The sequence below is a fragment of the Nicotiana sylvestris genome, chromosome 1, assembly GCF_000393655.2.
Source record: "Nicotiana sylvestris chromosome 1, ASM39365v2, whole genome shotgun sequence".
NCBI classification, from domain to species: Eukaryota; Viridiplantae; Streptophyta; class Magnoliopsida; order Solanales; family Solanaceae; genus Nicotiana; species Nicotiana sylvestris.
The window spans coordinates 64909160-64924282 of NC_091057.1; the positions used below are offsets into that span (position 1 = coordinate 64909160).

A 15123-nucleotide genomic window follows, 5' to 3' on the forward strand; every position below is an offset into this window, starting at 1 on the left:
TGAAGTAGCATTAAGTCAGACTAAGGCTGATGAGGAAATGGTGATCCATTTGAAGGACGTCACTGATGTCCAAGTTGAGTTGGAGTGGGCCCTCGATCGTGAGAAAAGGATCGAGGGATACGTTTGTTGTAGATCTCGAGGAGAGGTGCTTGAAGAGATCAGCGCTAGGGGTTTTGTCCTCCTGGAAGAGTTGGTTTGAGTGAAGGCAAACGAGTGTGATGCTCGGTTTAATTCTTGCCGACATCACGAGGAGCAAAACTGGGGCTGGTAGGTCGTAGTCTTCTGGAGCGGAGCATAGATTTTACCACTTTGTATTTTCTGTTCGCAGAGCATGTTTGTAGATGGAAACCGCACCTTTTGCTCTTGTAAAAAGAAAAGAAACTTGAAGCTTTATCTCCTTTGTATCTCCTTCCGTATTGCTTTTGACCAGGCGGGTTGGTTTCAGAGTTCATCAGGCAGGCCTGGGGGCTCTTGTACGTTTGGTAGACGTGGCCTTTAGTGCAAGATGACGTTATAGCTTTTATGCTTTGCCCAACTATTTTGGGTTGAGTCTCTGATTCAAGTTTTTGACCCGAGCTTACTTGACCTTTGATCTCCTGCGCTTGCATGGGCGGATGATGATGGATCTTATTCCTTGCCCTTGGGCATTTGTATTTCAACTATTTTGGGTTCAGTCTCTGAGTCGTGTTGCGACTCGAGCTTAATTGACCCTCAAGTTTTTTGTGCCTGCGTGGGCGGATGAAAGTGGCTTTTATATGCCTCGGATCGAGGCGACCTTTTAAGTGTGTGTCCATGAGGCTCATTTGGCTGGCGACAATGGCACTTACGTTGTGCCCTTAGGCATGTGTAGTTAACTATTTTGGATCCGGTCTCCGAATCGGGTTACGACTCGAGCTCATTTTAATCTTCAAGTTTTCAATTTTCAAGTTGGCGACAGTGGCTCTTACGCTGTTGGTCGTTACGACCTTTTAGTGTGTGGACCGGAGGCTCGTTTGGCTGGTGACAATGGCTCTTACACTTTTGCCTGTGGGCATATTGTAGGCTTTGTTTTCCTCTCGTTAAGGTCTTTTTGAAATAATTTTGCCTAACCCGTCGTCGGTTCGGGAAGAACCTCAATTTCAAGTCGTTAGCGGCGATGTTCGAGCACCTCGGAAGGTTTTTAACTCATAGGTTGAGTAGCTCGAAGCCTCGTGATTTGGAGCTGACATGGTCGAAGATCATTTTCCTGTTGAGGGAAGCCTGTTTTAACCGGTTCTTGTCGAAGTATATTCGAAGTAATGGCCTACGATTTTGTTAGCGACGGTCGGGCATCCCCGAGTCGTGTTAATTTGGCTGGTGCAGCCGTTTTGACCGTAGTCATATGTGTTTGGCCGGAGCCATTTTTGATCCCAAGTGATAGTTTAGGCGTCTACACCGAGGGTATGCACTTTTGGGATTCTTACGAATGTACGTATAGCCTAAACTTCGGGATTGAGTTTTATACTTGTAGTAATGTCTTACAAAATTTTCATGCCTGTTGAGGTCTTATAGTTTGTCATGCCTGTTGAGGTCTTATAGTTTGTCATGCCTGTTGAGGTCTTACAGTTTGTCATGCCTATTGAGGTCTTACAATTTTTTTGCTATGTAAAATAGACTTGGCTAGACCGAGTTTGCCCGCTCGGGGTCTTATGGCCTCAGGTTTTCCAGTGTATGGCGATCGAGTCACCGAGTTTGCTTAGGCTCGGAGACCGTTACTCGTGAGTTTGGAATTGCCTCGTTGGGGCCTTATGAGCCCGGAGTTCTGACCTGGGGTCATGTGGGTGCCAAATTGTTGACGCTAAGTCTCCGAGTATTTCGGGACGCATTCGGTGGAGGGATCCCTGCTGTGAGCATGTTGAACTTTCTTTTTGGTGTACGAGGTACTTTTGGTGACAAATACCCTTTGATCTATTGACGTAAATACGTGTTGTTGTGCTTGAATAGATCTTTGCAAGATCGAGTTTGCTCGATCGGGGTCTTACGGCCTTGGGTTTTTAGGCGTGTGGCGATCGACGGTAGTCTTCATGTACTCAAGGTACCTTTGATGTTGGTGATGCTCAGCGATTCACGCGTTGCCTTACCTGAAGGTTTCGTGATTTCGGAGTTTTGACACGGAGGTCGTCTGAGCATTGAATTGCTGGCGTCAGTCCTCGAGTGTTCGGGATGTTTCCGGTGAAAGAATTGTTACCTTACTTTGCGAACGTGTATTTGACAAAAGGTATTCTTTGATTGCTTGGTACAATGGTACACATATTTGCCGACGGGGGCCTGACTATATGGACACGGTTCTTACGACTGTTTGACCTGGTACATTGCTTTCCTACAGGAACCCCATTTGGCATTTCAAGATCTTTTCGAGCGGGTAGCTTTCCGGGGGAATGCCCCTCACTGTTCAAAGTTGTCTGCAACTTGCAGAGTTTTCCTTGAGCAGCTCGCAGACGTTGCCTTGTTAAAAACCTTGCCGGTAAAACCCTTCTTTTGGGACTTAAGCTCGGTCGAAGGAAAAGAGTGCAACGGGTGCATTTTTAGAGCCTTGAAGTCTTCAGGCAGTGTTAGCGTTATGACAGCTCCGGTCGGGTGCCTGTATAAGGGTTAGTTCTAAACAAAAAAGGAGATGGTCGTACCTTGAAGTGAGATATGCTGGCGATGCCTCGGGATTGTTTTGTTATAATTGCCCGAGGCGAAAACACGGTATGGATTTCTACTTTGTTTTGTCAAGTTCGATCGAGGGTGAGGCCCGATTCAGCCTTTGGTTTATTCGGGGGCGGAGGTACAAACGTTGGTACCACATCGTGTATTGCAAACATCTCCCTTGCTGCGTGTTGTTCCCTATAGACGGTTTTAATTCTGTCCTTTGTTGGGAATTTTATCATCTAGTGAAAGGTGGATGGCACTGCTCTCATGCAGTGTATCCACGACTGCCGTTATACCTCATGTCTCCCTCGATGGCATGGAATTTGGTGTCTTGGGTCGTGCCGGCTACAGTAACCGGGAGGATGATTTCTCCTTTCGTCGTTTCACTTGCCATGTTGAATCTGTTGAGGACCCGAGTGGCGGGCACGATTTGGTTGAGCAGTCCGAGCTGTTCTATTACCCTCGACCTGACAATATTGGCCGAGCTACCTGGATCCACGAGTACACATTTTATCTAAAAGAATTTACAAGGAAGGAAATTACCAGGGCGTCGTTGTGGGGTTGAGACAGGGTCTCAGTATCCTCTTCACTGAATGTGAGGGCGTCTTCGGGGATATATCTCCGAGTACGCTTTTCTCTGGTGATGGATACTTTTGTTCTTCTCATTATAGGCTCCTGCGGGGCATCGGCGCCCCCTATGATCATGTGGATGACATGTTGCGACTCGTTCGTCTCGTTCTTCTTGGTTACCTCCCTTTCTCAGAACTGGTTTTTGGTTCGATCGCTAAGGAATTCCCGGAGATGTCCTTTGTTAAGCAGCCGAGCTACCTCTTCTCGTAGTTGATGACAATCCTCGGTCCTGTAGCCGTGCGTGTTGTGAAACTCTCATACTAAGTTGTAATTCCTTTGCGAAGGATCTGACTGTATAGGTTTGGGCCACTTAGCGTCTCTAATTTTACTGATAGCAAACATGATGTCTAACACATCGACGTTGAAGTTGTATTCTGATAGGTGGGGAGCACCCGTTGGTACCACGTTTTGATCTAACCTGGTCCTGTTGATGAGCCCTCGAGGGTCCTGCCCTCTATCCACTCTCCGATCATTGCGGGGTAGGTTGCGCCTAGGAGTGTTCCTCCTATCCTCGAGGTATGGCTGATACCTTTCCTTGTTTAGATTCGGTTCCTTTGCCAGGAGCCTGCTTGGGTATACTGAGCCCGAGGGGGCTCCCAACTGCTAATCCTCGGCCCTGATCTTCGACTGGTACCGGTTGTGGACGTTTGACCAGGTCACGGCTGGATACTCGATTAGGCTGTTTCAGCTATTTTGAAGCCACCGAGCTTCGTTCGTTCAGGCCTTGGGTGAAGGCCTGCACTGCCCAGTCGTCAGAGACTGGCGGTAGCTCCATCCGTTCCATCTGAAAGCGGGCACGAATTCCCGCAGCATCTCATTTTCTCTCGTTTCTTGATTTTGAAAACGTCAGACTTCCTTGTTGCTACCTTGATGGCTCCGGCATGTGCCTTTACGAAGATGTATGCTAGGATGGCGAATGAATCTATGGAATTAGGATCCAAGTTGTGGTACCACATCATGGCCCCCCTTCGAGAGTGTTTCCCTGAATTTTTTCAGCAATACGGACTCGATCTCGTCATTCTTTATATCGTTGCCTTTTACTACGCAGGTGTAGGCAGTAACGTGTTCATTAAGGTCGGTGGTACCGTTGTACTTAGGGAGTTCCTACATTCTGAACTTCTTTGAAATGGGTTTCGGGGCCGCTTCCTTGGGGATCGGCCTTTGTATGAACTTCTTAGAATCCATGCCATTGAGGATCAGAGGCGCACCCCGAATCTGATCGACCCTAGAGTTGTAGGTCTCGACCTTTTTATCGTTGGCTGCTATCATTTTCTTACCCGATTCGATCCTTGTGTTAAGGTCCTCAAGCATCTTTACTATGGCAGGGTCGGCTACCGATCCGTTATTGCTTGATCTCTCTGGTACTTATTCGGCGGGGGGAGTTGTTTCCGGCGCTGCTGTGCTGGGAGTCTTCGGATGGCTTTGTATCTGAGCAATGGCCAACTGTTGTGCCTGCAACATTTCAAAAATAACATGAAGACTAACTTCCTATTCTTCCCGGGCTGAGGTTCTTTGGGCTTTTTGTCGGTCGCTATGCCGTATGCTCCTGTCGGTGTGTGAGGTTTCATCGACCTGTTGTGCATCCTGTGAATTCGTGTCTGCTAGAATTGGTCCGGGCGCGTTATCGAGATTCTGTGTTGGCGCGCCGACATCCGGAATAACCACTCCATTTTCCCCGTGGTTTTCGAGGTTGTCGTTCTCGAATCTGTTTACTGAGCCAGACATTTTGACCTGAAATAAAAAATCTCGAGCAAGAAAAAACGTGAAAGATAACTTGTGTTTGTGTAATGAAACTAGCAAGAAAATAATCACTATTATTTTTAGCCCCACGGTGGGCGCCAAACTGTTTACCGTGAAAATGGTAACAACAATTAAATTTGTAAATGGAATTCTAAAAATACGTGATCTATTTTTATGCTAGTTGTTAGAGCAGTTGATGCTAAGAGTATGGAGTTTAACGAAGAGATGCAAGCTAAAACGGGCAGTAATCAAACCGAGGTGCTTGCCGCCCGAGCCTCGAACTGTTCGATGAAGATGCCTCGAGGTCGATATTCGGCTCGAGCTCGAGCTATCGGGGGTAGTCAGGAATTGGATAACAGTTAAGGTATGGTCAAACAAAGCTCTCTATGGCTAATACCAAGCAATAAATGAAGAACAAGTATGAAAATGATAAACGCAAAAGTTGCCTCGAGCGAACAAGTTAGAGAGAAGAAAGAGAGAGAGAGAGAGATATTATTAATATTGCATAAAGTAGTTGTAGCTCTACCTTACAGAGTGTTAACGACTCCCCTATTATAAGAGGGGGGAGCCCAAACTTAGTACAAGATATGTTGAGTGATAAAGGAAACGGGATGAGATGGATAACTAGCTTCATGACGTATGCGTGGGCCAATGTTAGGCTGCCCAAATAGACTTAATTGACTCCGGATGCATTCTTCGGAAGCTTCCCGTGTTCATCGGGGTTTTGGTTGATGTTATCTTCGGCTGGGTATCGACAGATCTCGAGGGAAGTGACCGGCTCGAGGTCCCGAGCCTCCGAGGCAACCTACTGAAGCAATTTGTCAACGAGAAATTGGTCCTCTGATTTCACCATGCACACATATGTCTGATAACCGAAGACGAGCTCGAGCAGGTAAAAAAGGACTGCAACTAGTAGAAGAAAGATGTAGTGATCCCTTCACACGAGGAGGACATCACTACTCATAAAGTGGGGTACTTAAGCGTGTATACCTACCCATTCATGTTGGGTTCCGCATATCCAACTCTGGGTCCCATAGAACCAGTTATTCTTGATTTTTGCCAACAATACCAAGTGACGCTCGGCCAGATCTACCCTTCATTCAGGCGAATCATCAATTTGATAAGATACTTCTCGAGCCAAGTCTAGGGGATGCCTTTTACCCTTGACCATCTGATCAGGCTGTATAGCCCTCGTCTTTAACGAGGTGGCATGATAAAGCTGCAATGCCGATCCTCGAAATCTCTCTTCTCCAGCATCGATGAGGAGAAAGACCGAGGGTGGATGAGCTGGTTTGTCCGAGTCAGGACTTCTGACCTGATTCGTGCTGAGAGGATGCCATTCCCTAAGGAATGGAACATGAAACGTAAGTACATACTTATCGGTAGTAATTTATACCCTGCTCCCCCTTCTTTTTCTTGACTCCATCTTTCTCTCGATGTAACCTCTTTCCGATGGTGCAGCTGTTGCTTGGTTTCTCGGTGCGGTCCCAGATCTCAAAGATTGGGTTCAAAAACTGGCCTCTACTTCCTCATACACGGAGCGCTGTTAGCGTGACCTGGCCAAGGGTCGATGAGAGGCTAAAAACCATGGTGGGTTTTCTTGTTTGTTTACCTGTATTTCTCGATGAAATACTTACTTTGTTCTTACGCAGGCCTTGGAGACACCGTTGCTATGTGGCCGCCCCCGGCCAGTGAAGAAGAGATCTCAGAGCCTTCCAAAGAAAACAAGAGAGAGAGGGGGGGTCGCATGCAAATCCCCCGAAGCCCAAGAAAAGCGTGACTCGAAAGCTTAAGGTCGATACTGTGGCCTTATCTCGAGAAACGGCCCAACACCTTCGGGACCAGGAAGAAGAAGAAGACGATGACTGCCTATTGGTAATTCGTAAAAGAGGAAGCACCGGTGCTTCAAAGTCTGCCGAACCGGTGGTGGTAGATACGGTTCATTCTAGAACCGAAGAAATTTCTGAGGGGAGTTCGAGCAAAGTCCCCACGCCATTGGACAGCAAAAGAGCAGCTCGTCTTGGAGGTCATTTGGGGGTGAGACCGAGGGGCCCGGTACCGAGGTCCTTCGAAGAGAAGAGAATGCCCCGAGTGGATCACTTGGGGTAATCAACTTGGATGAGTCGCCGCCTGGTCCTGAGTTCTCCGAGGGGCATTTCCGAGATGCTCAGAATATGAGAACTCTTGACGTGGGGACGAGCCACGAAGGGCATGATATCTTTCGAGAGTGCCTCACAAGGATGGAAGATGGTCCCGACCCAGATGCTTCTTTTATCTTTGACGAGGCCCATCAACTTTTCAAACAAGTAAGTTTCTATCCTTTAAAATTATGCTTGTGCTTTATCCTTGTTGTTCTGAGTCTAACTTTTCCCTTTTTGTGAAGGCTGTGGCGCTCCATAAAGAAGCATTCTCCAAGTCTCAAGCTGAGCTTGCTCGATGTGAGGCATGTTTGACTCATAAGATATTAGAACCTTTTTGAACAAATCAATCAAAGAGAATGAAGGGGTAAATCCTAGTTAAGGATAATTAACTCTAGATCCGAGATAAATAATATGAATAAAAAAATATAGCCGAGTATAAATATTGGCAGTGATTATGGCCAGATTTAATAGCATAAAGAAATATGCATTAGGTAATATTAAGTAGCAATAAAATATAAATAAAGGAAAAGATTCACCCAATCTTGAGTAAGACAAATCTTCTTTCATTAGATAAAGATGAATGATAGACAAATACAAGAACCTTAGGACTCTTTTTGGATATGATGAAGGTATGGGATCACAGATCCTCCCATCACTTTAGAGATGTGTGTTTACATATTTTCTAGAGAGAGGGAGAGGGAGGGAGAGAGAGAGAGAGAGAGAGAGAGAGAGCGAGAGCCCCCTTTTTGGGAAGTCCTCTCCCCTATTTATAAGGGTATTCCTAGAAAAACCCTAAAAGAAAAGGTACAATTAGAGGGAATATTCATTAGAATATTCCTTTTGAGGATTCCGAAGCAAACTAGTTGTTTCATCAATGCCCGACCTCGGCTTTATTGATGAATTTCTGACCTCGGCCTTATGTTGCTGCGTGTTGATTTTCTCTGATCTAATTTTGACCCATACAGTTAGTCCCTCCGCTTATCGAGGTCGTCTCTTGGTTGAGCTCGGTGAGCGGACTTCATTAATCGTAGTTCGAGAAATTCGGATGGGGAGGTTGACTAGTGTGGATCGCGGCTGAGGGTGCCAAAAAGTGGTATCCCCATGGGCCGAACTTTAGCAGAGTTCGATTAGGGCCAATGACTTGAGTGATGAGTCGATCGAGAAGACGGTAGAGTTAGAGAAGGCCGTCGAGGCCAGGGTAGCGGTTTTGGAAAGGATAGAGGCATCAGAGGAGGTCATTCGCATCCTTAGATCTGGACGGGCGAGGAGGTCGAATATGAATTCGGACTAGGTCACCGAATCGGATTCGGGCGAGGTCGCCGAATCTGAATTCGAACGAGGTCGTCGAATGTTGATGCGGGTGAGGTCGTCGAATGTTGATTCGGGTGAGGTTGATGAATGTGCGTTCGGACGAGATCACCTACTGTGAATTCGGACGAGGTCGCCAACTGTGAATTTGGACGAGGTCCCCATTGTAAATTCGGACGAGGTCGCCCATTGTGAATTCGAGCGAGGCTAAAGTTTGATTCAGACGAGGACGAATATTGATTTGGATGATGCCGAAGATTGATTCGGACGAGGCCGAATGTTGATTCGAACGAGGCCGAAGTTGATTCAGACGAGGCCGAAGTTGATTCGGAAGAGGCCAAGGATTGATTTGGACTTGGTCGAACTCTTCTTTTTTGGCAATGGCCCTTGGGCGTCAGGGTGTTATTTCGAGCTGGTTGAAATGTTAACTCGTCGCGGTTCGAACGAAGTCGAACTCTTCTTTTTGGTGATGGCCCTTGGCCATAGGGGTGTTAGTTTGCGCTGGTCAAAATGTTAACCCGTCATGGTTCGAACGAGATCGAACACTTCTTTTTTGGAGAAGGCCCTTGGCCTTAAAGGGTGTTATTTCGAACTTGTCGAAATAGTAACCCGTTGTTGTTCGTTCGAGGTCGAACTCTTCTTTTTTGGCGAAGGCCCTTGGCCTTAAAGGGTGTTATTTCGAACTTGTCGAAATAGTAACCCATCGTCATTCAGCCGAGGTCGAATTCTTCTTTTTTTTTTGATGAAGGCCCTTGGCCTTAAAGGTTGTTATTTCGAACTTGTCGAAATAGTAATCCATCGTTGTTCGACCGAGGTCGAACTCTTCTTTTTTGGCGAAGGCCCTTGGCCTTAAAGGGTGTTATTTCGAACTTGTTGAAATAGTAACCCGTCGTCGTTCGGTCGAGGTCGAATTCTTATCTTTTTTTTTTGGAAATGGCCCTTGGCCGTCGGGGTATTATTTCGAGCTGGTCGAAATGTTAACTCGTCGTGGTTCAAACGAAGTCGAACTCTTTTTTTTGGAGATGGCCCTTGGCCGTAGGGGTGTTATTTCGAGCTGGTTGAAATGTTAATCCGTCATAGTTCGAACGAGGTCGAACTCTTCTTTTTTTGGCAGTCACCCTTGACCGTAGGGGTGTTATTTCGAGTTGGTTGAAATATTAACCCGTCATGGTTCGAACGAGGTCGAACTCTTCTTTTTTGGCGAAGGCCTTTGGTCTTAAAGGGTGTTATTTCGAACTTGTCGAAATAGTAACCTGTCGTCATTCGGTCGAGATCGAATTCTTCTTCTTCTTTTTTGGCGAAGGACCTTAGCCTTAAAGGTTGTTATTTCGAACTTGTCAAAATAGTAACCCGTCATTGTTCGATCGAGGTCGAACTCTTCTTTTTGGCGAATGCCCTTGGCCTTAAAGGGTGTTATTTCGGACTTGTCGAAATAGTAACCCGTCGTTGTTCGATCGAGGTCGAACTCTTCTTTTTGATGAAGGCCCTTAGCCTTAAAGGGTGTTATTTCGAACTTGTCGAAATAGTAACCCATCGTTATTCGATTGAGGTCGAACTCTTCTTTTTGGCGAAGGCCCTTAGCCTTAAAGGGTGTTATTTTGAACTTGTCGAAATAGTAACCCGTTGTTGTTCGATCGAGGTCAAACTCTTCTTTTTTGGCGAATGATCTTGGCCTTAAAGGGTGTTATTTCAAACTTGTCGAAATGTTAACCCGTCATTTCATTGTCAGATTTTGGAGGATCGCAGGTCGCTGTACCATTTGTGCATACGTCGAGGTGAATCCTAGCATACTCGATTTTGTGTTTACTGGAGAATATTGGATGTTCCCTGGGGGAGTTTCAATTTTTCTTAACTTTTGCTTTTCTTGTGTGAGTCCCAGTTTGCTTAGTTTTGCTTGCGCTGGGGAATACGATGCATTCCTAAGTGAGTCCCAGTTTACTTAATTTTACTTGCATTGGAGAATACGACGCGTTTCCCTGGTGATTGCTCCTGCTTCTATTCCACTTAGAGAAAATCAATTAAAACAAAATGAAAGCGTTCGTTATCTCAATTTGATCGGTCGACGAGTGGAGAGGAGTGTCCACGTTCTCTTCTCCGGTTATGCTTTTAGTGGCCGCTACCAGTTTGGCAAGAAAGGGTTGTTCCGCCGAATAAAGAGGAATATATGTGGAAGACACCCTAAATCTTAGAGAGAGAAGGCAAGCCCTCGTCAAGTACAATCCCAACATTCATCTTCACGAAGACGTCTGAATCGACAAACTTTCCGGCACCATCGTCTCCGCCAATTTCCTCGTCGGGAACGTAGAGGCTCAATTTAATAGACAATAACAAGAAAACTTTTGTCCTTCGCTTTTGATTTACTTTAACATATATGTGTATTAATGAGGCAGTTTGACCTTGATGCTTCTTCCCACAAAAAATAGCATCAGTAAACAGAAAAACAGTAAATTTTGAGCAGTAGTGATCCTCATCCTGTAATCTTTCATGAGATACTTAGTCATATTGGGTAAAAGCCCATAGCTTGCGGTGCTCTCCAATGCCTCATTTGCGATAATAAAAGGCATAGTTACAATGCCGCCCTTTTTCTTCTCTTAATCGGAACATTTAAGGAAATATCATGTGGAGATTTTTGCTACTGCTATTGCTGATCTTCCATTTTAATAATTGTTTGATGTAAAGGAATCATCTCTTTCATCTCCTGTTGCTCCATATCTTTTACAATTACTTAAGATTAAGCTGTTGAGGAAAGTAATTAAACTCAAAGCTAAAGGAAATTGTGAATTCAGATAATTGGAATATCTAAAATCAGACAACTGAAGGTTGCATGCAGTTACTTTTTTGCAAATACAACAAAGCCATGTCTATCTTCCTTTTTATATTTAAGATAGAATGACGTATACTTCATTATGTATTTGGAAATTCTTTAATTTTCAAATTTTCATTGTTTCCCCGTAATGATATGCCCTCCTAGGATGACGCTACAACGAGTAGAAAGTGGAACTAGGATTGAATTAAAATCTAGAGGAAACTAAAATTTTAACTAGAAAATTTCCACAGACGGCGCCAAATTGTTTGACTCAAAAGATATTAGAACCTTTTTGAACAAATCAATCAAAGAGAATGAAGGGGTAAATCCTAGTTAAGGATAATTAACTCTAGATCCGAGATAAATAATATGAATAAAAAAATATAGCCGAGTATAAATATTGGCAGTGATTATGGCCAGATTTAATAGCATAAAGAAATATGCATTAGGTAATATTAAGTAGCAATAAAATATAAATAAAGGAAAAGATTCACCCAATCTTGAGTAAGACAAATCTTCTTTCATTAGATAAAGATGAATGATAGACAAATACAAGAACCTTAGGACCCTTTTTTGATCTGATGAAGGTATGGGATCACAGATCCTCCCATCTCTTTAGAGAGGTGTGTTTACATATTTTCTAGAGAGAGGGAGAGGGAGAGCGAGAGAGAGTGAGAGAGAGAGAGAGAGAGCGAGAGCCCCCTTTTTGGGAAGTCCTCTCCCCCTATTTATAAGGGGTATTCCTAGAAAAACCCTAAAAGAAAAGGTACAATTAGAGGGAATATTCAGTAGAATATTCCTTTTAAGGATTCCGAAGTAAACTAGTTGATTCATCACTGCCCGACCTCGATCTTATTGATGGTTGTCCGACCTCAGCCTGCCCGACCTCGGCCTTATTGATGACTGTTCGACCTTGGCCTGTCCGGCCTCAGCCTTATGTCTTAGCATGCCAAATTTCTTTGATCTAATTTTGACCCATATAAGGCCAAGCTTAAGAAAATCTCAAAAGAGAGGGACGATCTTAAAACCCTCTATGTCAAGAAAGAGGAGGAGATCAGTGATCTTCGAGCCGTACTGGCAAAGGCTCATCAAGAACAGACCGAGCTTATCAAAAAGGTAAGATACCCTTTGAAGTTTCGTTATGCATTTGCCCGATCAGTTGACTAACACTTCAACTTTGCAGGATCAACAAAAGGGCAAGCTGGTGGAACAACTCCGAGATGAGCTCAAGATGAAGGAGGCCGAGACCCTAGGGTGGAGGCAAGGCATGGATAGTCTTTCCTCGGAGAAAGATACTCTTCGGGAGCAGTTGGCTTCATCCGAACGCCACCTTCAAAGTGTGAAGGAGGATAACCTAGCTCGAGGCCATGAAATCGAGGAGCTTAAAGCTAACTCCGTTACTGAGCTTTCCAAGGCCAAATCTGACGCTGAGGCATTTATATCTTCGTACCGAGCTGACGCTGAAGCAACTAACACCCGAGCAAAGGAGATCTCTACTGTGGCCGAAGTTAAGTTATCATGTGCACTTGACCACGCCAGGCGACAGTCCTGGAGAGAAACCCTTGAGGAGGTGCATGCTCGTGGCTTCGATCTCTCAGTCGATATTGAAAAGGCAAAGATTTTGGAAGAAGAGGCTGCCGCTTTGCTTTCTAATGACGAGGATTCAGCCAACGGCTCCGAGAGTGGAGAAGATGAATATGAAGTCCCCGATGATGAGGCTCTCGAAGATGCAGCTCCCGAAGATGCAACTGCCGAAGATGTGGCTCCAGAGTAGTTTTAGGTTTCTTTATTTTGTTTTTGTGTTTTTGTGTAAGGACCCCTTGTGGGTATTGTAAATATTTTTTGCAAGCATCTCTTGGAAATACAAAAGGACCTCTTTGTTTCAACTTTGGCTTGTGTTGAATCTCATTTTGTCCTCGTTTGTGGAAAATTCAATTGAACGACTCAAATGATCAGTCCGAGTATTGGTTTGGTCTTAGAACATAATAAACCCTTAGGTTTTTATTGATCAATATAATACCCCTTAAGGTTTTTGTTAATCCTCGAGCTAAGTTTAAATTGAGTTGATGCGAGCTCGGGATGTCGGGACTCTTGAGTTTGAGTTGGGTGAGAGCAAGGTCTCAACCCTATGTATTTTGGCCCTTAGGCTCTTTTAGGTTGGCCCTTAGGCTCTTTTAGGTTGGGCCAGTTCGGCCTCTAAAGTTGCTATATAATTTTTCCCTCTTTTCGGCTAAAAGACTTAGTGAAAATTCTTGTATGCCTTAGCATGTGTTTTTTGTACCCGTTTGGGTTTTCCAAGGTTCAATCAAATTGAAACTCGTTTGTAAGTTGTTTGTGTAAACATAATCGAATACCTCTTGAGGTTTTTCCGAAAACTGATGTTATCGAAGCCTCTAAATTATTCGAGGGCTAATTTTATCGAATCCCTTTATTTTTGCTTTTGTCGAGGGTAGCCTGATTTAACCGTTTTTTTTCAAAGTGTTTGAAGGCCTTTAATTTTATGGCGGAAGTCGGACGTCTCTGAGGCGCATTATTTCGGACGTAGCCTTTTTATATGACCATTGTCTTTAATATGGTCGTAGCCTTCGGGGGTGTCTTTTGGACTTGGTTCCCGATAACCTTTCAAACTTGTTCGGAAGGCTAGTCCCCGAGTATGTTGGTCTTGGCCTTTATATCGAGGGATGCCTCTTTGAGGTCTTATGAGTCCGAGCTTTTTGGTGACTCGGAAGCATTGACTGTCGATGACTCCCCTAGTATTCGGGGGTGCATTTATGTTTTGGCTCTTGAGCCGTTTCCCATAGGATTATAAGTGTATAGAAATAATAACAACCCAATAAAATTCCACTAGTGGGGTCTGGGGAGGGTAGAGTGTACGCAAACCTTACCCCTACCCTAGAGGGGGTAGAGACGCTGTTCCTGGAGACCCTCAGCTTAGATACAATATATCTATGACAACAAAACCCAAAAAATAATCAGCAACGTAAGAGACAACAAATAAATAGAAAAACAGTAACACAAGTATTATGCAAAGGTGTGAAATACAACATAAATCACTAGCAGTGCTAGACAAAACACTATCATACTCGTCGGTACAAAGAGGAAAACCACTCGACTACCCTTTAACATACAACCCTAATGCTCGACCTCCACACCTTCCTATCAAGAGTCATGTCCTCAAAAATCTGGAACTGCGCCATGTCCTGTCTGATCACCTTGCCCCAATACTTCTTGGGCCGCCCTCTACCTCTTCTCGTACCTGTCAAAGCCAACCGCTGACACATCCTAACCGGGGCATCTAGGTTTCTCCTCTGCATGTGTCCGAACCATCTAAGACGCGCTTCCCGCATCTTGTTGTCCACTGGAGCCACGCCCACCCTCTCCCGAATATCTTCATTCCTAATATTATCCAGCCTAGTGTGCCCACACATCCATCTTAACATCCTCATTTCTGCTACTTTCATCTTCTGGATATGTGAATTCTTGACTGGCCAACATTCAACCCCATATAACATGGCTGGTCTAACCACCGCTCTATAGAACTTCCTTTGAGTTTTGGTGGCACATTCTTGTCATACAGAACTCCAGATGCTGACCTCCATTTCATCCACCCCACCCCAATATAGTGCGTAACATCCCCATCGATTTCCCCATCTCCCTGGATAATTGACCCTAAGTACTTAAAATTTTCTCTCTTGAGGATTACCTGTGAGTCAAGCCTGACTTCCACATCTGCTTCCCCCGTCACCTCGCTGAACTTACATTCCACATATTCCATCTTAGTCAAGGATTATAAGTGTAAAACTCGTATAATAATAGACTTCTCTGAGACACAAAGTGTTTTAGATA

The 15123-nt window shown here is 44.7% G+C and overlaps 2 protein-coding genes across 2 annotated transcripts; one reads left to right on the forward strand and one right to left on the reverse strand.

Annotated features, from left to right (window-relative positions):
- Positions 1-7262: 7262 nt before the first annotated feature.
- LOC138870738 (uncharacterized) lies at positions 7263-13051 on the forward strand. The gene is made up of 5 exons (XM_070148575.1): positions 7263-7328; positions 7406-7465; positions 11151-11219; positions 12262-12393; positions 12461-13051. The coding sequence occupies exons 1-5, from the start codon at positions 7263-7265 to the stop codon at positions 13049-13051; spliced, it is 918 nt and encodes a 305-aa protein (XP_070004676.1).
- Positions 13052-14208: 1157 nt separating this feature from the next.
- On the reverse strand, positions 14209-14738 carry LOC138870746 (uncharacterized). The gene is made up of 2 exons (XM_070148583.1): positions 14430-14738; positions 14209-14223 (listed from the first exon to the last, which is right to left on the reverse strand). Exons 1-2 carry the CDS (start codon positions 14736-14738, stop codon positions 14209-14211), a joined length of 324 nt encoding a protein of 107 aa, XP_070004684.1.
- Between the last annotated feature and the right edge of the window lie 385 nt (positions 14739-15123).

Bases quoted from the DNA above. Each gene is read 5' to 3' on its own strand.
- LOC138870738 (XM_070148575.1), top strand. From the start codon at position 7,263: ATGGAAGATGGTCCCGACCCAGATGCTTCTTTTATCTTTGACGAGGCC. The intron at 7,329-7,405 runs GTAAGTTTCTAT...CTTTTTGTGAAG, and splicing joins CCCATCAACTTTTCAAACAA to GCTGTGGCGCTCCATAAAGA. The intron at 12,394-12,460 runs GTAAGATACCCT...TCAACTTTGCAG, and splicing joins AGACCGAGCTTATCAAAAAG to GATCAACAAAAGGGCAAGCT.
- LOC138870746 (XM_070148583.1), bottom strand. From the start codon at position 14,738: ATGAAAGTAGCAGAAATGAGGATGTTAAGATGGATGTGTGGGCACACT.